The following is a 25,005-nucleotide window of genomic DNA, read 5'->3' as shown; positions in this document are numbered from 1 at the left end:
ATGGACTGCAAGCCGAGATCTGGACTTCCTGGAAACTGACATGATTGCTCCCTGCCTCTTCGGGTGGATCAATGAACCAGATGCTTGGGACTTCCCCATTGCCCAGCCTTTGACTGGCATTTCAGCCTTCCTAGCCCCTGATGCCTACGGTCCAATGGTCAGCTCGAAGAAGCTCCAGAAGACGGATCTACGCCCAAATCCCCCCTAGCAGGCTGAAATGCTAAGTCAAAAGGGGCTCCCTGGCATTAGCTATTGTCTTGGACATCTGCTTAGCTGAAATGGACACTAATATTGCAGCAACTGGGCTAAAAGCCTAGAGAGATCCTGTAATCTCCTTGGCTTACTACCCCTATATCCACCCTGAAGGGACCCCAGATCCCATTATAAAAAAATAATCTATAAGATACAAGGGGTCATATCTGGAAGACCCAAGATTGGGTCTTCAAATGATCATAGGAAAGGGGGAAATGAAAGACCAAAAGATAACCAGCGATCGTTAACACTATGTAGAGTAGGCGTGGTATAGCAAGAGCTACCTCGCTGCATTCTTTCCCGCCTTCCGGTTCCGGGGGGGGGGGTACGTGACTTGGCTCACAATCTGCCTTCCCGCCTTCCCTGTTCTGGGTACGTAACTTAACTACGGCTTTGTTCAAACCACCCAATCAGAACCCTGTAACTGCTTCTCGCTTCTGTAACCGCGCCTCCTGCTCCCGAGCCCTATAAAAACCCGTCACCCTAACCGAGAGGCACACAAGTCCTCCGATAGGCTTGGTCGCCCCGGGTACCCGTGTATCAAAATAAACCTCTTGCGGCTTGCATCCGAAGGCTGGTCTCGCTGTTCCTTGGGAAGCGGGGTCTCCCCGTCTAGATAGGCTCCAGGGAGTCTTTCATTTTCTGGATCTCCTATTCAATTCCATTGATCCACCATTCTGTATCCACCATGCCAGTACCATGCAGTTTTTTGCTCTGTAGTACAGCTTGAGATCAGGGATGGAGATACCTCCAGAAGATCTGTTGTTGTACTGGATCGTTTTGGCAATTCTGGTTTGTTTTTTTGTTTGTTTGTTTGTTTGTTTTTGTTTAACATGAAGTTGAGAATTTTTCTTTCAATGACTGTAAATTATTGTGTTGGTATTTTTATGGAATTCCATTGAATCTGTAGATGGTCATTTTTACTATGTTATTCCTACCAATCCACAAACATGGAAGATCTTTCCATCTTCTAATACCTTCTTCGATTTCTTTCTTCAGAGACTTAAACTTTTTTTCAAATAGGTCCTTCACTAGCTTGGTTAGAGTCACACCAAGGTACTTTTTGTTATTTGTGGCTGTTGTGAAGGGTTTAGTTTCCCTAATTGTGGAGAGCTGCGTGTGCCACGCCCTCAAGAGGGCGCCGGTTTTCGCCTTCCGCCATCCCGATGGCGAGTGCTCTCAGGATAAACAACTTCATATTGGCTGTGGTGTGTCTGATGATCTGCCGTCTACCTATCCGCACTTCCCACGTGGCTTCCTGGGATTGGTTGGCTCCAGGGTATTTATTACTGGGGAGGGCTCTCCCTGGGGTCAGAAGATTACTCAACCTTCCTGAATAAACTACTTGGAGAAGAGTTCCTGTGCCGTGTCTTCCTTGCTGGTCAAGGTGGTCGAGACACCTAATTTCTTTCTCAGCCCTTTTGTTTTTTAAATACAAGAGGGCTACTGATTTATTTTTTGAGCTAATTTTGTATCCAGCCACTTTACTGAAGGTGTTTCTCAGCTGAAGGAGTCCTCTGGTTGAATTTTTGGGATCACTCATGTATACTATCATTTCATCTGCAAATAGTGATACTTTGACTTCTTCCTTTCTGATTTGTATGCCCTCAATCTCCTTAGGTTGTCTTACTGCTCTAGCTAGGACTTCAAGTACTATGTTGAAGAGATACAGAGAGAGTAGGCAGCTTGCCTTGTCCCTGATTTCAGTGGGATTGATTGAAGTTTCTCTCTATTTAATTTGATGTTGACTATAGGCTTGCTGTATAATGCCTTTACTATGTTTAGGTACATGCCTTGTATCCCTGATCTCTCCAAGATTTAAACATGAATGGGTGTTTGATTTTGTCAAATGCTTTTCTGCACCTAAAGATACCATCATGTGGTTTTTCTCCTTTGGTTTGTTTATGGATTACATTGATGGATTTCTGTCTGTGGAACCACCCTTGGATGCCTAGGATGAAGCCTACTTGGTCATAGTGGATGGTATCTTTGATGTGTTCTTGGATTCTGTTTGCAAGTATTTTATTGAGTATATTTTTCATCAGTGTTCATAAGAAAGATAGGTCTGAAGTTTTTTTTTTTTTTTTGTTCGGTCTTTGTGTGGTTTGGGTATCAAGGTGACTGTGACTTCATAGAATGAGTTTGGTAATGTTCCTTCTCTTTCGATTTTGTGGAATAGTTTGAAGAGAATTGGAATTAGCACTTCTTTGAAGGTCTGGTAAAATTCTGCACTGAAATCCCATCTGACCTTGGGATCTCTTGGAACAGAGACTTTTGATGACTGCTTCTATTTCCTTGGGGTATGTAGAACTATTCAATCTTTCTACTTGATCTTGATTTAAATTTGGTAAATGGAATCTATTGAGAAAATTTTCGTTTCATCTAGATTTTCATATTTTGTGGCAGATAGGCTTTTGTAGTAAGAACTAATGATTGGATTTCTTCAGTGTCTGTTGTTTTGTCCCCCTTTTTATTTCTGATTTTGCTGATTTGGTTAGTTTCTCTCTGCCTTTTAGGCAGTTTCTCTCTGCCTTTTAGGCAGTCTATCTTGTTGATTTTTTCAAAGAACCAGCTCTTGGTTTCACTGATTCTTTGAATTGTTTTATTTGGTTCTAATTTATTGATTTCGGCCCTGAATTTGATTATTGCCCTGAATTTGATTATTTCTTGCCATCTACTCCTCTTTGGTGTCTTGCTTCTTTCTTTTTCCCCCTAGGGCTTTCAGGTGGGCCATTTAGCTGCTTGTATGAGATGTTACAAATTTCTTCTTGAAGGCACTTAGTGCTATGAACTTTCCTCTTACCACTGCTTTCATTTTGTCCCATAAGTTTGGGTATGTTGTGCCTTCATTTTCGTTGAATTCTAGGAAGTCATTTTCTTTTCTTTATTTCTTCCCTAACCCAGCTGTTATTGAGTAGGGAATTGTTCAGTTTCCATGTGTGTAGGCTTTTTGCTGTTTCTGTTGTTGTTGAGTTCCAGCTTTAGTCCATGGTGGTCAGTTTGAATACAAGAGATTATTTCAATCTTCTTCTATTTGTTGAGGCTTGCTTTGTGACCAACTATATTGTCTATTTTGGAGAAGGTTCCATGACATGCTGAAAAGAAGGTATACTCTTTAGAATTTGGGTGGAAAATTCTGTAGACATCTATTAGGTCCATGTGATTTAGGATTTCTGTAAGTGCCTTTATTTCCCTCTTTTGCTTCTGTCTGGATGATCTGTCCCTTGGTGAGAGTGGAGTGTTGAAGTCTCCCACTACTAAGGTGTTGGGATCGATGTGTGATTAAGCTTTAATAATGTTTCATTTACAAATGTAGGTGCTTTTGTATTTGGGGCATAGATATTAAGAATTGTGATGTCCTCCTGGTGGATTTTTCCTTTGATGATAATGAAGTGCCCCTCTTCATCTTTTTTGATTAATTTTGGTTGAAAGTCTATTTTATTAGATATTAAGATAGCTACTCCAGCTTGTTTTCTTGGTCCATTTGTATGAAAAACATTTTTCCAGCCCTTTTCTCTGATGTAGTGTTTATTTTTGTTGCAGAGGTGTGTTTCTTGGATGCAACACAATGTTGGATCCTGTTTGCAACCATTCTGTTAGTTTTGTGTCTTTTTATTAGAGAGTTGAGTCAGCTGCCCCTCTAATCACCAATTTCGGAGTTTCAGATCCCTTGCCCTTCAGATACATTGCATGCTGGTTGCCACCATCTTGGATCTCTGAGCTCTCTCTTCTTTTATTCTCTTACTCTCCCAGTCCCATATACACCGTCCAACCCTGTTCTCTCCTCTCATGGCCTGTGTCAGCCAGGCCCAATTCACCCTTCCAGATGACTCTTGACTGTCCTCTCCCTTATATTTATAATAAACTTTCTCCTGCTTATACCTAGAAGCAGTCGTGTCCTGAATTTTTTTTTAATTCAAAGCCATAGCATCTTGAGAAAAACAATTTTGAAACTGCAAGACTTCTTTTGTCTCACAGTTTCATAAGTGTAGTGGCTGGCTAGTTCCAGTGCTATGAGCTTATGATGAGACAGAAGAATGGGACCACAAACAAATAGTGGAGGACCTTGTTCGCCTAATGGTAGCTCAGAAGCAGGAAAACTGGGTCAAGACATAGCCTTGAAAGCAAGTCCCTAGTCACCCAATTTCTACAACTAGGCTTCTCTTAAGTCTCCAGCACCTACTGATAATGCCATCAGATTATTATTCCTTCAGTGAATTAATTCACTGAAAACACCTCACTCATAATCCAATCACTTCCTTAAACTCCAATCAGCAGGCAGCCATGCACAAGACTTTATAAAATATTTCGATTATAACGTAGCATAGCACTTATCATGAAGGTATATGAGGAGAATGGTGCTTAAGAAAACCAAAGACAGGGATAATCTTAAGGCTTAAAAAAAACAAAACAAACAAACAAACAAACAAAAAAACATTAAGGAAACCTGGCAGAGAAATGGGGGAAAAGATTCTTAAAGTCCAAGAATCAGGGAGTTTTCTATGAGATTGTGTCTCCTCGTAACGTCAAAAACAACACTCATAAATTCTCCCTGAGATGGTTTGAATAAGAATGGCCACCATAGACTCAGAGAGTGTGGCACTACTAGGAAGTCTGGTCTTGTTAGAGAAGTATGTGACTGCGTGTGGGCTTCCAGGTCTCAGATGCTGAAGACAGGCCTTCTGTTTCATTCTTTTCCTGCTGCCTTTGATTTCAGATGTAGAACTCTCAACCACCTCTCCAGCACCATGTCTGCTGGTGTGCTGCCATGCTTCCTGCCATAATATATTGAACATAAACCTGAACTGTATGCCATTCCCAGTTAAATATTTTCCTTTATAAGAGTTGCTGTGGTCATAGTATCTTTTCACAGAAATCCTAGGAAACTCACCAACATGACTCACTCATGAGCCGAACAATAATGACTCTCATGGGCATATTAAAGTAGATGGGAAAGCTCACAAGGTCTGAACCCTACACAAGGAACAATAAGCAATGAAGGACTGCAGAGAACAGGAGAAATAGTCTTCCCCAGCAAAGAGCAGATTAATTGGTTATCCAATACCAAGTTATCAGCCCTGCAAATACATATATGTAATATTATAAAGACTAAGAAGGTTATTCTATATTTAGATTCCTCTTCCTCCATCTTATAGTCTAAGTGAGGACATTTTAGGTTTGACTAGAATTTGATATATATATATTTTTTTCTTTAATGCCCAATGGAAAATTACACAATTCTATTTTAAGAACCTGAGGTCAAGTTGCCCCAGTTAGCTTATCCTGGCTCTGTTAAACTGCCTACTTGTGCAAAATCTACCCATCCAGCTAATTGTTTAATCCAGCTAATTGTTCTGCTAAATTGCTTGCTTGCACAAAATTTCCCCCTTCAGTAGCTTCTGAGTGATATAACAGGATGTGGGTTTTTTTACCCTTAAAAGCACCTTACCCTAACACTTGTTGCTACACTTGGGTCCTAACTATCTGAGTAAAGTCTCAATAGACTGGAATAAAGAGTTTGAGTTGTTTATAATCTTCCTCCAACTGGTCTTCTCTGGCAGGCTCTCCATAACAGTGAAGTATACACACTGTGGAGAACACTCTCTTGTTCCTTTCAGGGACTAAGCAGTTGACGTTTCGGGGACACACCTTGCCACAGTCTATTCTTACCCAATTTAAAGGTTACATGGATTTACACTACCATGCATTTTCTGTTGAAGGGTACTTTTAGTCTATTTCCATCCAGGCTTATTTGGTGAAAGTAAAAAATACATATAAAAAAATTGTAGAGCCTCAAGTCAGGCACAACACACGGTGCTTTACCACCTCGTTATACTTACATGTGTCTAGTGCTTCAGATAAGACAACTACATCTTAAATACAGAGCACGTAGGGATTCCAGAACTGATCCGGTGACATTATGATGATGCAGACATGTGAGACTTTAGAGAAGGAAGGAAGTAGAAGGTCTAGTGAGGCCTGTTCAGAGAGATTCCTGTGGAATGGGACAGGCTTGCTTATTTAATGTAGAGATGTTTCCTGGTTACCCTCTTACTCTAGATGTCCCTAACCAGCATCTTGGCAGAAATATTTCAGATACCCTAGGTGATACCCTACTATTAAAGAAATTTCCATGAAGGAAAATACATGATGTGTGATATCTTCTGAAACTTTGAAATATTTAACATACAAATAAATGATCGGTGTTGCTTAGAGATGTGAATCATGAAAAAGTAAAGAGTCACTGAAGGTCTCTACAGATCATTGAGGACAAGGGAAGACTATGGCTCTAGTTTCATTCTATTGCTGTGATAAAAATACCCTGACCAAAGCAACTTAGAGATAAGAGATCATAGATTATAGTTCATCATTGCAGGAAAGCCAAAGAGGAAAGAGCTGAGATAGCTGGTCGCATCACATCCATAATCAAAGGCAGAGAGAAGTGAATGCTCTCAGGCCACCTTCCTGCTGCTGCTGCTCAGCTAGCAAGTCTCATTCCTCCACAGTTTCTGACCATGACACAGTGGCACCTACATTCTGAGTGCATCATCCTACCTCAATTAACAATCAAGGTGATCCCCAACAGAAGGTTAGTATGGCATTTTGAATATGTGTCTGCCTTTGTAATGGTAGTTTCTATGTACAGTGATTGCCTAGCTTCTAGAATGAATGTGTTGAGCTTCTCCCCACATTCCCAACCCCATGGACTTTCCTTGAATGGTATGGACTCTGTGTGTGACTCTAAGCAGGAATCAGATTTGTCAGTGGAGATCTGCCAGTTACTAAAGGGAAAGGTCTGAAGTGCCTGTCAGGGGAAAACCACTACTGAAACATGCCATTCATTTTTTTTCATAAAAATCTTAGTGTTAAAATGATTATGTTGTCATGATTATGGTTTTCTGTGTGATAAATCTAGTTTATAATCCTAACCCCGAGTGATATACCATTACGTATTTTAACACTAGCAATAAAGTAGTATTTAGATTTTAAAAAATGATAGCAACAACAGAGATGATAAAATGAACCAGTAAAAATTTTAAAGTAAATTAGTTATGGATTTACCAGTATTAAAATTATTTTTAATTTTATCATGAAAATGTTTTAATCCTTTGTCTAAAATAGAACTTTTTATATAGGTGGTCATTCTGAAGTTTTCAGAAATTTGATGGAAAAAAATCCTCACATTTCTATATATTGTGAAAGACTAATTATTAACATATTCCTTTAAACAAACATAAACAAAAACCACCAAAAGACAATAGAAGCAAACAGGCAAAAACTCCACAAATAGCCTAATAGCATTGTGAAGATTCGTTTGTTTGTAAGGCTGGTAATTTAAGAACACAAGGCCAGAAAATGCATGCTTTGAATTTGTGTGTGTGATTTCCTTTCATTGCTAGAGATGCACTATTTTGCGATAGGCAGTTGTTTGCTTATGCTTCCTTTTAGAGAAACGTCATCTGATTCTCCATCTCTACTGCTGCAGAGCCAACTGCAAAAGGGAACTGTGTGTGTGTGTGTGTGTGTGTGTGTGTGTGTGTGTGTGTGTGTGATGCTGAAACCACAGGACGGGGACTCCTGCATGATTGCTATGGCCGACTCCATGGCAAGATGAAAACATTTAGGTAAACCTTTAGGAGTGAGAGAGCGCAGTGGAAGGTGTCTCCTGGGCCTGCAGACGGTGTTTGAGATGCAGAATGTCCCAAAGCTTATTCTACTGGGATCCCTATTGTAGACCCCAGCTTCAGACTGTCTTGGTACTGCAAATAGGGTGTGGGGTTAACCATGTATGAACAGACTTTAACCTCAATCTACATGACAGCATATTCAAAAGACTGAAAACATTACTGATGTATTTATTATTCAGCAATTTCATACTCAGGAGTGGTCCGGGTCAGCACCCATAGACACCACTGCGTAAGGCAGGACCACAGACGCACACTCTGGGCTTGCAGGCCTAGAAGCAGGAGCCGGCAGAGCAGCCTGAGAAGATCGCCCAGCTGTTGCTGAGACTGGCTGCGGGGAGAGGGAAGCCACCTGCGAGTACCGACCCTGGCACTGGCCACCAGCTGCGGCGCTGCGTTGAGCATCCTCCGCAGCTCGCACAGCAGAGCCAACTGCAAAAGGCAAGAGAATAATCGCAAGGCCGGGACCCCCGCGGTCCTCCCCAGCCCCTCGCCACTAGTGCGGGACCAGCACGGAGCTGACCGAGCCGCCGTAGGTGAGGGGCTGCGTCCCCGCCTGCCCAGGCCGGTGCGCCGGCACGGATCCCGCCGCCGCCGCATCCCCTGCACCATGACTGCTCTGCGCGCTGCGGTTACAGGTTGGTTATGGCCGCTGGCCTTGGAGGCTGCAGCGTGGTGGGCAGGAGGCCGAGAGGCACCCGGCTCGCCCCTCGCTGGGGCCCGGCCTGGGGAGGGGTCGGGCCCGGGAGGGTGCGGACAGCTCACTCTGCAGCGCCCAGGGAAGGGACCCTGAGAGCCATCGTGCGCACCCCCACCCCCAACCCAGTGCGAGCTGCCCCCAGGCCGGCCTTGGGAAACCCTGGGCGCAGGATGGGGCCTGCCCAGCCTGGGCATCCAGCAGGTGCTGGAGGTGGGGGAAGCAGGTGGCTGGGGGTGGGGCCGATGTGCATCTAGACCACCACTGAGCTGGCCTTGTCTGCCTCTGGCCTTCACCAGAGTCGAGGAGGAGGAGGAGGGTTTGTGGAGTACCTTTGCTCCACCAGCTTTTGGGCAGGCCTTCCTGGCATTACCCCCCTCCATTATCCCTCGGACTGCTGTTTGCTGAATTGCCCGCATTTTATTAATTGGCCTGGCTGAGCAGCTGTCATTAGGGTGACCTGCACCATCGAGCAAAACCTTCTCTTGCCAAAGCAACTCCATTTTGTCTTTGAACCTTTAAGAGCCCAGCTTGGATGGCCTGGCTGGAATTAGGAAGTGGGTCCAGAAACCTGACCCCAGGGCTACTTATTTCTGTGACTTAAATGTTCGTTTGAGACAAGACAATGTCCCTGAACCTGGACCGTAAGTTCTTCACTGTAGGAAAAAATATTTCAGCTTTGGGCCCAAATTCCCTTCACTATATTGTGAAGGAATGTGTGAACACACACACATACACACACAACTTTTGGAAGATTTTAAGGACTCTATTGTGAAGGATGTGTGAAAACACACACACACACACACACACACACACACACCTTTGGATGATTTTAGTCTCTAGACCCAATTTCTCCTGTGGAAAATGTTAGTAAGGCTCCTTGTAGCTTTCGTGTCTGTAGTTTTCTCTCACATGAATTAACCACCAAAAATTAAGAGGTGGATGTTTCTGCTTTTTTTAAATTTATGAGTCCTCTTCTCGTGATTCTGCTGTGACTTTGTCGTTCTATTTGGGCATTCCTGTCTCCTCTGATACAATTTTGACCCAGCCATTAAAAAAAACATTTTAAGGAAAGCAGGAAACTTGAGCTTTGTCCAATCGTTAAAATGTGTGAGGGGCCATTGGCTTCTCTTAGCTGGCCACAGGTGATCAGTGTGCAGTCATTGGAGAGGATGGTACCAGGAGGACTATAAAAATGAAGTCATGATTTTTGAAATGGTAACAATATACTTATACCTTTGTGTATGACTTGAAAGGATATTCAAGAGGAAACATGTATTTAAAAGAAGAAAACCTACTCATAGTAGAATCATTTGCGAGCTGAAGGCTACAGAATGCTCTCTGTTCCTTTGTGGGTGACAGTGGGTTCCAGCTGCCGTTTTACCTGTGTAAGAGGAACTGTATGTGTCTCTGTATATCTGTATTCCATCATTCATTCGTGGTGCTCAGATAATTTTAGACTTGGATGACTGCATGAAAAATGAGTCACATGTAGATCTCAAGTTGTAAGAAACAGTTCAGTCTCAGCCATAATATCCTAACAGAAGCCAGATTTTGAACTAGGATCTGGGTGCTCTTTGAGGGAAAGAGATGGTCCCAGCCCCTTAGAAAAACACCGACACAGGTCATCACACATTGAGTCCTCTACTCTAGTTTGGAACTGGAAATAATGCTCTTGAACATTAAAAGGTTGTAAATTACCCCTTTTCTCAAATGGTATCTGTTTTTGAACTTGAAAGCCTGTCCCATGGTGAGTCTCTGTTGAGGGCTTGTCCAAGAAGCTTTGTGCCTTCACAACTTTTTCCTGTACAAACATTTAACATTTTTTAAGATATTTGTTATCTTCTAAAATATTTCTTGTATTTTTGGAGGTTATAATTCCATCATTTCTCCCTTCCCTTGCCTCCTTCCAACCCCTCCCATATAATACTCCTTGCTGTCTTTCAAATTCATGCCCTGTTTCTTCATTAATGCTTACATACATACATATTCACATATATAGCTAACTACAACATGCTCAGTGTATGTGCTATTACTTGTGTGTATGTTTTCAGGTCTGACCATTTGTTATTGGATGAACAGTTGGTGTGCTCTTTCCTAGGGATGACTATCTCTCCTGCTCTCAGCATTCCTTACTTGATTGCAGTTTTTTGTGTAGGGGTGAAGCCTTGGGCTTTCCCCTGTTATTACTGCTGTCCTTGCTCAGCTTATTTTTAGAAAGTCATGTTGGTGAACATAAGTAGTTTTTTTATTTTAAATAATAAAGGCAATAGAGACAACTAAATGAGTTATCCATATAGTTTTTAAGCAAGCTAATACAAATGATTACAATACTTGTGTTTTTAGTAACCTTATGCCATTGGTTCTACATACTATTTATTATAAATATTTTGAGTGATCCTGTAGAGTCTGCTTACTTTAAAACTTTGTAACTATCCTCCAACAAACATAACTTCACTTGATCAACTATTACATCTGTTATTGAGTACTTGTTGCTTCTACTTTTTCACCACTCTAAAAAACATCCTGAAAGGAAATAATGATACTTTAATCAATGTCTATCTTAAGGGTTTTTTTTTTCTGAAAAATTATTAACAATTACATTCTTCAGAAAAAGCACATAAACTTTATGGATTTATACATATTTATACAAATATAAAACTCAATCTCCTTTTTAAAAATTTACTCTCTAGTGATATGTGTGTGCCTTCATGAATTAATGTGCCCTACATGTATTCAGGTGTTTGCAGAGGCCAGAGAATGTCAGATATCCTCAAACTAGAGTTGGAATAGATTATGAGCCAACATATAGGTGCTGGGGACTGAACCCAGATCTACTGCAAGACCATAAGTGCTCTTAACTGCTAAGTCTTCACTTCAGCTCCATAGAATAAATTTTACTATGTATTATATTCCATGCTTTAGAAATAAATCTGCCATTGTTAAAACACGTGTGTGACTCCCCTCTGAAAGAAGAAAAAATAACTTAATGATCATTGTGTTATTTAAAGACTTGTAAAATTCTACTGAAAAGAGTAATAAAATTGAACTTCTATAATAAAACTAAAGCTGAGGGACTGGGAGGGAATGAGGGATCGGGACACGGCTGGGATACAGTTAATAAAATGTAACTGATAAGAAAAAAATAAAATTAAAAAAATAAGTAAATAAATAAAATAAGTTAAGTAAATTAAATTAAAAAAAATTGAAATCTGAAAAGAAGTAAATACTCAGAAAGGCAAATAGGAAGGTCATCAGAAGAGGGAGAAAGCAGGGAACAGGACAGGAGCCTTCCACCGAGGGCCTTTTTTTTTTTTAATTTTTTTTATTTTATTATTATTTTTTTATTTTTTTTATCAGTTACATTTTATTAACTGTATCCCAGCCATGTCCCGATCCCTCATTCCCTCCCAGTCCCTCCCTCCCTCCCTCATCTCCACCGTGCCCCTTTCCAAGTCCACTGATAGGGGGGACCTCCTCCCCATTCATCTGATCCTGTTTTATCAGGTATCTTCAGGACTGGCTGCAAAGCCCTCCTCTGTGGCCTAACAGGACTGCTCCTCCCTTCGGGGGTGGGGAGACCAAAGAGCCAGTCATTGAGTTCCTGTTAGAAATAGTCCCTGTTCCCCTCACTTTGGGAAACCAATTGGTTACTGAGCTACCACAGGCTACATCTGAGTGGAGGTTCTAGGTTATATCCATACATGGTCCTTGGTTGAGGGCCTTTTAAAGACTCTGCCCATCAGGGGATCAAAGCAGATGCTGAGACTCATAGCCAAATTTTGGGCAGAGTGCAGAGAACCTTATGAAAGAAGGGGGAGATAGAAAGACTTGGAGGGAACAGGAGCTCTACAAGGAGAGCAACAGAACCAGTATATCTGGGCCCACGGGTCTTTTCTGAGACTGATACTCCAACCAAGGATCAAGCATGGAGATAACCTAGAATCCCTGCTCAGATATAGCCCATGGCAGCTCAGTGTCCAAGTGGGTTCCCTACTAATGAAAACAGGGACTGTCTCTAACATGAACTCAATGGCTCTTTCATTGATCACCTCACCCTGAGGGTTGAGCAGCCTTAGCAGGCCACAGAGGAAGACAATGCAGCCAATCCTGATAAGACCTGATAGGCTAGGGTCAGATGGAAGGGGAAGAGGACCTCTAGCAGTGGACTTAGGGATTGGCATGGGAGGAGAAAAGAGAGGGAGGGTGGGATTGGGAGGGAATGAGGAAGGGGGCTACAGCTGGGATACAAAGTGAATAAACTGTAATTTGTAACAAAATAAATAAATTTAAAAAGAAAAAATAAAAAAGGAAAGAAGTAAACAAATGCAAAAGGTTTTAGGGAGGGTGGGGCTCAATGTACTTTTGTTTGGTTTTTCTCTTTTTACTTAGACATCACAGAAATAATGAAAGCAATTTTTAGTGAAAACTTTGCACCTGCAGTTGAGGACAAAGATGAACATAGGTCCTGGATTTTCTACAGTTGAGGACAAAGATGAACATAGGTCCTGGACTTTAGAAACCAAAATATTTTCCTTGAGTACATAGAGATTTTGTAGTTTACAGCCCTCTCTAGAAGGGTTTCAGAAAACCAAGAAAGAGAAATTCTAGGAAAACCTCCTAGTGTTGGGATGGTGATGGCTAACCCTGGGCCGTGGGTGTTTGTGGGACACAGGTTTCACTTCTGAGAAGATCTCAGGGCAAGTGGAGTTAGACCCAAAGGAATATGCTCATCTGCCAGGGGCTGAACCAGCAAGTTCAGAGCTGGAGCAGGTGCAGGGCTCCAGGGAGGTAGCAAAGGAAGATTAGAAATACAAAAGACCAGAACCCTGTAGCCAAAGGAGTAATTTATGGGGAGATCAAGAAGGAAAATTAGATCCAATTATGCAAAGGAAAGAGATGAAAGGAAGACTTTGTCTGCAGAGAGGATGGCATGCCACAGAGACAGCCAACAAAGACACACACACATGCTCCCCATGACCAAGAGGCAGCACAAATGGAACGCAGCCGTGTTTTAGAGTGAAATAAGATCATTTTCCCCTTTTAGATAAAAAGTATCCAAATACACAGATCAAAATAGGTGATCATGTGCCAGGAAAAATAAATAAAGCAGAGCCAACATCTACATATAGCCTGTGAAGACTGAATCTGAAAATGAGAAGGAAAATAACTCATCAACATTCTGACCAACTATTTACTTCTTTAAAATTATATGTATACAAATGGGTAATTCATACTGACTTGATACTCTTTCTTGTAAGTTATCATTAAGCAGTAAAACACCATCCTAAAAATGAGTAATTCTGAAAATATTACAAAACAGTTCTTTCATAGACGCAAATGGAAAAAAAAGTGTGCAAAGAAACTGAAAACAGTGTGATTGAAGTGCATGAATACAGGAAAATAGTCAGTAAAGAGAAAAAGCACTTCAGCAGTTATAGTTGCTATCCCCAATAAAGTTCTGAGTACAGAATCCTTCCAAATATAGTCTTGGCTTTATAGAATACATAGATAGTACTGTTGATAGCTATGAACGAGAGAAGACATGGCTTGAAGCTTTACTATCATCTCAGAGAGCTGTACCCTAAAAAGACAATGGGAATGAACATTTACTTGGGGCTTAAGAAGTAAAGAGAATGAAAAAATGAGAACTATACAGAAAAAGAAAAGATAAACATTGAAACTTAAAACATGGATGAGTTAACTATAAAGTACAAAACATCTAGATCACATAGATAGCAAGAGCTATACTATTTCTAGTCTTTTGGCTATATTGATATTTCTGTTGCATATATTTATTGTATGTAGTAATGAGTTTCTTAAGAACAGTTTCTAGTTTTGTCTGACCATGCTCACCTCACAGCCTTTTTCTACTCTTTTTCCCTAAACTGGCCTCCTTCCTTCTCTTTGTCTGTGTTTTGCTTTCATATCCATGCATATGGATATACTGTGTACACGTACACGGTTTCATTCATACAAACAGCCTGGAGTCCACAAGTGAGAGAAACGTGATATTGTTTATGGATATAGCTTACTTTGCTTAATGTGATGGTCTCCAGTTGCATTCGTTATCGAGGAGGTATGTTTCATTCATCTATATGGCAGACTAAAACCCCATTTTTGTGTACGCAGCACATTGTCTTTAACTGTTTGTTAGCAGACATCCAGGGTGATTCCATAGTTTGGCTGTTTTGTTAAGAGCTGCAATAGAAATGGATGCCCAGATTTCACTGTGGGGTGCTTATTTAGAGCCCTTTGTTTCTATTCCCAGGAGTGCTATGATTTGGTTGTAGGTAATTCCAGTTTTACTCTCTGGAGAAGCTGCCATACTCTTTCACAGTGACCTAACCATTCCACCAGCAATGTATAGTGCTTCCTCCAGCTCCTACCCATGCTAGCATTTATTGTTCTCTTTCTTAATTATTGCTATTGTCTTGGATGAGATGGAATCCCACTGTTGTTTTAATTTTCATTTTCTTGATAACTATTGTATAGAGTATTTTCTCTATTTATTAACAATTTGTGTTTCATAGTATGAGCCTCTTCATTAGCGTGTATATTTATGGGTTGTTTGATTTTTATTTTATTTTTTTTTTTTGCTACTAAGTTTCTTTTTAGTTTTTTGTAAGTTCTAGATAATAACCTTCTGTCAGATGTATGGTTATCTATATTCATCAGTAGCAAGTGTTGCCTGGAAATAAGACTGCTGTTGAAGAAACGGGAAGATCTGTTGGTGGTGATAGGCATAGATACAGATTACAATCTTACTGTTAGCAGCAAAATGCTGACAGAGTTGGTGACCAAAGAGACTGAGATAAAAGAAGAGATGGTGCACAAGTTGTTTCTTTAAGATTATAAAATTTTGAACATTTTTATTAGTAGTTTGTCATGACTTCAGAAAACAATTACTTATCTTTTAAAGCACAAGCTAAATTGTTATATTTTTAGCAGTTATTATCATAAAGCCTACATACGATATTGAATATCATTTCTGGAGAAGAAAAAATATTTTAATAAAACAATTGCTTAATACTTTTTTATTGAAAAGAATTTTCTAAAACTTATTCTGATGTTCTGGAGGACTCCCCTTCAGCTCTTCTCCGATGCTGCTCACCTCCTCACCCAAGCAATGGCCTGGCCTTTATCTCTCTAGTAAACAAATAACTCTAAAAATACAACTTACAGAAGTCTGTAACACTTAAGACACAGATTTGTATTAGACAAGATAAGTGTTTCATGTTCTACAGCCAGTAGACATTAGTAATATGATTTCAATGATGTTTAAAAACTCAGCAGTATAAAACAAGAACATATACAAACCATCCAAGCACAAAACATGAACACAATTAGTTTTTCCATGGGCTAACGTAGATATTAAAGTGTATGTTATAAATAAGAGATAAACCTGATCATTTGGGAAGAACTCTTCTTGAAATATCATTTCCATTTTCCTCAACTCAATAACTTCCCCTAGTGATCTGAAAAACAATTTTCCCCTCTCTATCCCTGATGCTTTGACTTTGTGGTTTTCCTTTGTAACTCCAGTGTTAGGCATGCACTGCCAGGTCCAATTAATAGCTTTTGTTGTCGTTGCTGTTGTTTGATTGATTTGTTTCTACTGCAGTGTCATGTGTAACACAAATACAGACCTGTTCCTTCTCCCCCAAACTATGCTTGTTTGGACACATAATGTTATAAGACAAAAGGAGACTGGGATATTATGGTTTATTCCCGAATTCCTTTACTAAGCACAGTAATTTTAAAGGTCCAATTAAGCTTACTTTTTATAATTTAAACAACAACAACAAAAAACTTTCTTTAAATCCTCAGTGAAGTGATTGCATTGCTTTTAACATCATTTTAGAAAGTGCCAAAGAAAAATCATATGTTGCTGTTCCTTGGACTTTAGGAAGTAAATTCAGCATAAAAAAATCGAGGATTCATTTTCAGTTTCTAGTCACTGTGTTGGAAAAAGACAAAGAGGAAGGAAGTGTCTGTAGGTGAGGATGAAGCTTGGATGAATTTGGCTGTTTCTGTGTGTTTGCTCACCTTGGGTGGCCTGGAATCCTGCTGGAAATGGAGAAGACTGTTTTTACAAAACAGACTGTGTTCGTGAAGGTCAAGACAGACACAGAACACGTACCGAAGAGAAAAACTGCAGTTGGGAAAGAGCAAGAAAAGGAGAAATGTAGATGGAGGGGGAAGAGAGAGGGAGAGTAAATGGGGATAAAGAAAGGGAGAGAAAAAATAGTATAAAGTCAAAATCAGGCAAATACTTTCATACAAAGCTACACTACAGTTTTATTTGCCTCAGGATTTCAATGACCACATTGATGATGAGAACTTCTTCAGAACTAGGAACAGTGCCTGACTCACAGCAATGTCTTAACAGTGTTCTTAGCTTCGAGGCTAAAAAACAAACAAACAAACAGGATTTACAAATAATTACAAGGATCCTGTAACTACAGGGAAGAGGCAGGAGAGAGGACAGGACAGCGGCTGGACTGTGACCCCAGGAATTAAAATTTCCAGCACATCTTAGTTCTGATAACATGATGCTCTCGTAATGTGGCCTGGAAACACAGGCCTCTAGGCTGTGGGTCAGAGAAAACCACTCACCCTTCTATCTTCTCTCTGAGGAAAGAGTAGACAAGTGGCAGAGAAATGTGCAACCAGCTCAGAAAAATACTAAGCAAAGGATCTCTAGAGTGATAAAGGAAGAGTCCTGAGAAAGATGAAGAACCTGGCATTTCAGAGGCAGCCATTCTCTAACTTAATTTTCCCCTCTTAAACCTGGGATAGGAAGGACTCAGAGACTCCTACCTCTGTTCTCCAGAACAGGAAAATGGTTTCTTCATAAAGCCTCCACAGGGTCTGTAGAGGTTGTAGAGGGCAGACTCACAGGGGTAAACCCAGGACCTGAATCTCTGCCAAATTAGCACATACACTTTATGTGTGTGCCCTCTCTAAGCCCAGGTTTCATGGTAGAAACAAGAAGATGTCTGCTTCGTTCAGGTATGATTAGGAGCTGAAATGGTCTTTGCAAAATCCTGCACCTAATTCATGAAAAAAAATCTTACCAAATGTAATGATCTAAAGTTTTATTTGTATTTATTTTTAATAATTAATTATTTTTATTTTAGGTGCATTGTATTTTGCTTTTGTGTATGTCTGTGTGAGGGTGTCAGGCTCCTGAAACTGGAACAGTTGTGAACTACCATGTCAGTGTTGGAAATGGAACCCAGGTCCTCTGGAAGAGCAGCCAGTTCTCTTAACTGCTGAGCATTCTCCAGCCCCCAGTTTAAAGTTTAAAAAGCACATATTTAATTGTAAATGAGCATCATTTAACAGTACCATTTTAAACACATATAAAATTTCTTAAGATTCAGAAGTAAAAGTTGGAGAAATGAGATGTCTCAGGGGTAAAGTTGCTTGTCAAAAAAAAAAAAAAAAAAAAAAAAAGCTGGTGACACAAAATTATCCCTTGATCTCATGACTAAAATGAGAGAACTGACTCCAGAGAGTTGTCCTCTGACCTACATGCATGGTAATTCTTCATTCCAACTTTTGATGATTTGGACACATTTACCTCCAAATTTTATGCTGTACAATAAGGATATCGCTAAGAACTGTTTCAGAGAGATAGCAGGAATTGTTGGCATGTTGTGTGGCATAGAGCAAGGTCTCAACAAATACTTGTTCTTTGGTTCCAGGTGAAAGAAAGAAAGGAAGGAAGGAAAGAAGGAAGAAAAAGGAGGGAGTGAAAGAAGGAAGGAAAATAGGAAGGAAGGGAGGGAGGGAGGAAAGAAGAAAAGAAGATTGGGAGGGAGAGAGGGAGGGAAGGAGGGAAGAATCCATAATGTTTTTTCAACATGTTTTTCTTCAAAACAATCAGCAAAAATTTATGAACCATTTTCCTTTTTTGAGAAACAATCAAACATATAAAATGTATGTCTTAGTTTGGGTTTTATTGCTGTGAAGAGACACCGTGCTCCAGCAACTCTTATAAAGAAAACCTATTATTTGTGGCTGGTTTACAGTGCAGAGGTGTAGTCTGTTATCACCATGAAGAGAATCATGGCAGCCTCCAGGCGGCATCCATGCTGCTGGAGCAGGAGCTGAGAGTTCTGTCTCGATCCTCAGACAATAGAGGAAGACTGAGACATACTTTGTCCAACAAGGCCACACCTCCTAACAGTGCTGCTCCCTACGGGCCAAGCTTTCAAACACATGAGTCTATGGGGGCCATTCCTATTTAAATCTCCACAACACATGAATCTGGGGGGCCATTCCTATTTAAATCTCCACAACACATGAATCTGGGGGGCCATTCCTATTTAGACCACCATAACACATAAGTCTATGGAGGCCATACTTATTTAGACCACCACAACATATGAGCAGCCTTGAGAGCATTAATCCATTTTTTCACTCAAGGTCACTTTGGAAAATGTATTGCATATATCTCTGGACCTCAGAACTGCCCCTTCAGACTTCTCAATGTGCAATTGTTCTCTCCTGGAGGGTCCAGAGAAATGTACCACCTCTGGAGATAGAATGAGGCTTCATTAGCAGAAACGTCTAGATAAGACAGTCCTCTTATAAAATGAACAGTCATCAATTACTAATAGTAATAGTTATCATTCTTAATTATTTGAGTTTCAAACAATGTATTTTGATTATATTAATTCTCCTTCCCTAGTTCTTCCCATTTCTACACCTTTCTTACAAAACTTTGTGTCCTCACTGTTTTTTTAAAACACACTTCTAATTGGTATCTTCTATTTAGTCTGTATTTACCTTGAAGATGAATTTTAGAATACCTCTAGTAAACCCAGTTCCTTTGTATTTTCCCTAAATTTAGAACAATAAATAGAACCAATAGTTCGATTTATTCATCTGATCATCTTATTAAAGAACAGAGGAACAGGCAAACCACAGTGGCTGTGCTTGATGTGGATTTAGAGTCTGGCTAATGGATTTCTTTCAATGAATTTCATCTCAATGTCTGAGCACAACATTTGCAGACAGACACACAGTCCTCATGCCTCATGTTATAAGGATCTGTTTTCTAGTCTACTTAATCATGGTATTCAGTTAAGAGTTTTTGCAAAAAAGTTAACTCTGGAAAATAAAGAAATCTGTCACTTTAAGAAGTGAGGCCATCAGAGGGAATGAGTAAATGCATTCTCCCTCATGTTATTAATTTAGAGAAAACATGATTGAAATACACTGTCATTTCTATGACTTACTTTAAAGCAAAAAGTACAAATATGTGGATAATGATTTCAAAAATTAAAAATGGCAGTCTGGTTAATTTGATGAGAAATTTAATCTTTCTTTTGAAAAAAGTAATAGACATTTAAAATAAACCAGTGGTGAAAAAAACTGTAAAGTAAATAAAATACTAAATTAGAAGACGAAGGGTGTCTAGCTATCTGCACAATTTCACAAATAGTGATAGGTGAGGAATTTATAACCCCATATTTCTTCAAAAATATTGTAGTTCTCCTCTTTGTTGAAAAAAAATACTTGATTTTTAATTTAATAGTTCTGTGAGCTGCATTGTTTTGGCTCACACACTAGGCCACCTTTATTACTAGGGCTTCTTGGTCTGTGAAATGATTCTTGTAAGAACAGAATGAGCTAATGTATGATATACTTAAGACAGTGCTTGGTCCATAATGAGACTCCAGGAAACATTTTAATTGGAAGGAGTCCATTTTTGCATGGCAGAAAACATAATCTAGAAGAAATGAGCCAAAAGCTTATTTTTTTAAACTTTCATGTTTTACATTGTGTGTGTGTGTGTGTGTGTGTGTATAGATGTTTATGTGTGTGTCTAAGTGTTCATGTGTGTGTCTATGTGTCTAGGTGTTCATGTGTGTGTCTGCGTGTGGTATGGTTTTAGGTTTCTCTGCTTGTATGTGTATGCATGTGTGGTTCTGAAGCTACCTATAGTTAAACATACTGACTGAGAAATAACATTAGATTTCATGTCAAATTCTGTTCCTACCTTAAATAGTTCTGACTATTTAAAAAATAAAATAAAATCAGTAATTAAGCAGCTGCTAAACAAACGACACCAGGATTGCTAGAGTTGAGTGTCAGGAAATCCTCTGACGTGTGTACTAGGCTGTGAGGTCTCTAAGATGCCTGGAGGTAATGGTAGAGAACAACAGAGAAGGTCTGCTAGACTCAGTCATTGCTGCCATGGCTAATAATCTGGTGTAGAAGAGGAAGGGGACTGTTGGCCGTTGGACACAGCTATGGCACACCTGGGCCGAGCAGAGAGAAGTGTGTGGGCTCAGAAGCTCAAGGGCTCATCCATGCCTGAGGTGGGAGGAAGTCCAAATGGGCAGAGAATGAAGCATAAAACAGTGCACATGAATGCTCAATAACAGTGAGAGAGTATTAGGATGTTTTCCCTAATTTAAAGAGTGGCATAAAACATACAATGATGTATACATTTTCTGTAAGTGGAAATGTCTGTCTAAGAAGCCATTGGCAAAGAGAGTTCAAATGCTCAGAAATAATGATTGTCCTGTTCCAGTACCAGGAACTGGTGTCCGCATTTATCTTCAAGTACTTTCATGGTGTTTTAAAGTATGATGCAGATTTCAATGTAGAAGGGAGAAAAAGATTGTTCAAACATAAGTCTTTTACATGCATGTATTTATGTATGAGTGTTTGTCTGAATGTATGCTAATGTGCCATGTGTGTGCAGTTACTGCAGGGGCCAAAGAGGGTGGTGTGGGGTTCCCTAAAACTGGTGATACAGACCGTTATGAGCTAACATGTGGGCTCTGGCAAACAAACCTGGGTTCCCTGCGAGAACAGCAAGTGCTCTCAGTTACTGAGCTATGTGTCCAACCATTCTAACGTCAGTCTTAATAGCTTTCTGTTTGGTGTTCTGTGGAAATATTAAGAAAAAAAGAGGGGGTGAGGGAGAATTAGAGCCTTGAAGTTTAAGTATTTAAAAGTAGGAAGTGCCTAGACTGAATTGCCCTTTCATGCTGCATCAGCATTCTGAAAATCTGCTTTCCCATGCTGCTGCCCAGGAGTCAGGAGGCTAGTGTTAGCAGTAAGCTGTAGAAGAATGGTAGAACCGCTGGGGGGTGGGGTGAGTGATGAGTACACAGCAGTGGGAGAGCCTTTCTTTCTATTAATCAACTGCTCTGCCTTCCCGCCTGCCCCACCTTTAAATCAGCTCTGTTACCTGTTGTACAGCAACACAGAGCTACCATTAGCAGTACAGTTAAGTGGTGTGTGTGTTGGAAAAGATAGGCAAGTACCACCTGTACTCATGAAGACTGCAATATTTGTACATACTGGTAACCCGAAGTAGTGGATCATGATCCTCTTAGCAGATCTTGCCACCTATTGAAGAGAAAGAAGCCAGTGACTGTTGCCTTCTTTGGGTATTCTTCCATAAAATATGTGCTATGAATTTACCAAACTGTTTGCTTAAACTTTTCTCTTTAAGTAGTAAATCTTTCAGTGATAACAAACCACACACAGACCTTAAGCAAATGATTTTGAGTTAAATAAGGTAATTAGGAATAAGGATTAATAGCAGGCCACAAAGCAGGTACAGTGGGATAAAAAATTTGAAATAGCTGAGGCAGGCTGGAGGGTGAAAAATAATTGTGCCCTTAGCCAGTTAGAGTGGAGCATGTGGGTGCAAGGAGGAATGCAGGTAAATGCAGGTAGAACAGTGGGATGCTCCGTGAAATCTGAGTTTAAATGAAGCAGGTGATTTCTAAACTCAGCTTTTGTGGTTCCCTGCTAGGCACTGGGCACATGTTGTAGTTCCTGGCACAGAAAGGATGCAAAGCATTTGGTGTGTGAATGAATGATTAGTGAATAGAGGAAAAACAGAGAAACAAGATAAGCTGAAATCCCATGAGCTGTAAAAGTGTTCGCATCACAGTTTTTAGTTCAGACAGCTGAAGACTGCTGAGAAAAGAGAGGGAAATTGTCTTCCCCAGGAAAGAGCACACCAGTTGGTTAGCCAATACTAAACTGTCAGCCCTGAAAACATGCATACAAGTAACAGTACAGACTGAGCAGCTTGTATTTAGGAATATGTATATATACATATATATAATTAATAAAGAGGCTATGAATTTCAAAAGAGAGCAAGGAATGGCATATGGAGAGGTCTGGAGGGAGAAAGTGGGAAGAAGGAAAGGATGTAATATATTATAATCTTAAAATATAAACAGTAGTAAAACATAAAAATAACCCTCAATGAACACGGCACCCTTCATTTTTTGATATCTTCTCAGTGTCTTTAACCAATGTTTACTGCTTCCCTGGAGAGGCTGTACATATCCTTGACTGAATTATTCCTATGCATTTTACTGTATTGTGGCTATCAGAGAAAGAACTTTCTTCTCGATTGATTGCTGTTCACATACAGCAATACTTCTGGATTTCTGGGGAGGGGGGTGTTGTTGTATCCTGTAATTTAGAATTCATTTAATAAGTTAGTTCTAGTGAGGTTTTAGTGACATCCTTAAAGACATCTCAAATTAAGGCCACCAGCTGTGTCCCCCCAACTCACAGTAAATCAGAGAAGAAGTAGCATTTGAATATTTTGCATACATTTATAAGGGATGTCAAGAGTTTCTAATTTCAGTTATGTAAAATAAAATTAGTTAGTGAAACATACAACAAAACCCATATTTAAGTTCTGTGTTCAAAGTAACAACAGCTTAGAAATACCTAGCATACTTTAAAGACAAGCAGCTTGATTTTCTCTGGAAATAGGAGGATTTGGAAAGTTAGCTTCTCAGATGGATTGGAGGAGCATGCAGCAACAAGAGTAGACCCTTAAACACAGAGACATTCAGAATTTCTTTGCTCTGAGCTGTATTTTATTTTCTTTCCCAGTGAAACTTACAAGTGCATGTATTTACATTCTTGAAATCACATTTTTGTTCCTCTTCTGTCTAAGGGGAGATACACTGTTTTTGGTGAGCTTTCTTCCTCCACCTTTCTGGAGTATCAGACAGTAAATGGATTTTCCTGGTACTGAAATGGATCCATTTTCCCAGCTTTACATTCTCATTGCCATAGCCTGCCTGGGAGTGCTGTCCTCTGCCATCTGCCTTTAGCTGTGCTCTTAAGAGTGTTGAGAACTCCATGGCCATCTTTCAGCAACCTGAGGCTTTATAATCATACCTGACTCGCTTTCAAACTCACGTTTGCTTAGATGGCATTGGTCAAGCTGTCACCTGCCTCAAGGCTGGAATTCCTATGCATACATAAAATGTCTGAGCCAGGTATGATGGTGAATTCCTGTGGTCCCTGTACTTGAGAGACAGAGGCAGCAGGATCGTTGACCGTTTGAGATCAGCCTTGTCTATACAGCAAGTTCTACATAAGCAAGGCTGTATAGCAATACTCAATCTCAAACAAACAAAAATTTAAACAGCAACAACAAAGAAACAAACAAAAAGGTGAGAAAGTCTGTCAGGTCAGTTTTAAAATTAAATAAACGTGCCAAGCAGTAGTTGTCCAATCCTCATTGCATACTCCTCTCTTTAAGACTCAGTCCCAGCTGATTCTTCTTCTTTAAATCCAGAATGCACTCACATCCCAGTGTGTCACCACATTTGTAAAAGGCTGATCCCACTGTGCTGTTTATACTGTATGTGATTTTACAAAGAAGTGAAAATAGGGAAGTAGAAAGATGGTCACAATTTCAAAGCCAGCCAGATCTACTTAAGGAGTTCCAGGCACACCACATCCATAGAGTGAGACTCTACCTGGAAAACTAGAAACGGGTAAAGAAGGCTCAGTATATGTTAATCAAATGAGGAGTGTTACCTGACTGAAGGGCAGTCAGGCAGCTGTGCCTTGACTATACCATACTGCACTGACTTGTCATTGGATGTATAGTAGGCCCTTCTTAAATGTCTGCCAACTTTAGAAGTGTCCATAGGTGGCGACATATATAATAGGATGTATATAATGTGGGATTGTGGAAACAAGTGGCATACCAGCACCTCAGCCCCATCTTCAAGTGCAGTTGGGGAAGAGATTTTAGATGGATACTGCATTCAAAAATTGGCAAAGCTTCCAACTGCTGGAGCTTTTGTCCCTATTCTCTGTGACTCCAGCCTTTCTGAGAAAGACAACATAGAGAGGTCAACTTGGGATCAAGATTGGAACAAGAGAAGCATGTGAATGATGTATTAAAATGATAAGGAAAAATCCCTGTTGTCATGGCCATGGTTGCAGCCCTACAGAGGAAAGAACTTTCTAGTAATCTGTGTTCTCTCTGAGACAAGTCATTTGGTTCTGGATGTTTTACACCAGTTGTCTCTAAACTATTTGTGAAATATATAAGATTATGTATTG

General features: G+C 40.1%; 1 protein-coding gene across 6 annotated transcripts in view; it reads left to right on the top strand.

Moving 5' to 3' along the window:
- The first annotated feature begins 7,791 nt into the window (after positions 1-7,791).
- Nalcn (sodium leak channel, non-selective) overlaps positions 7,792-25,005 on the top strand; it is a 303,181-nt gene continuing 285,967 nt past the window's right edge. For 3 of the 6 annotated variants that reach the window (XM_060391666.1, XM_060391663.1, XM_060391664.1), the window contains exon 1: positions 7,792-8,575. In XM_060391666.1, coding sequence (XP_060247649.1) covers positions 8,548-8,575 — 28 coding nt within the window. In that variant the 5' untranslated portion in view covers positions 7,792-8,547. The remainder of the gene's footprint in view (positions 8,576-25,005) is intronic. The other 3 variants (XM_060391669.1, XM_060391668.1, XM_060391667.1) reach the window with 1 other exon arrangement.

The sequence above is a fragment of the Meriones unguiculatus genome, chromosome 9 (assembly GCF_030254825.1).
Source record: "Meriones unguiculatus strain TT.TT164.6M chromosome 9, Bangor_MerUng_6.1, whole genome shotgun sequence".
Lineage (NCBI taxonomy): Eukaryota > Metazoa > Chordata > Mammalia > Rodentia > Muridae > Meriones > Meriones unguiculatus.
The sequence above is the reverse complement of the archived record's forward strand: the minus strand, read 5'-3'. Positions and strand labels throughout refer to the sequence as shown.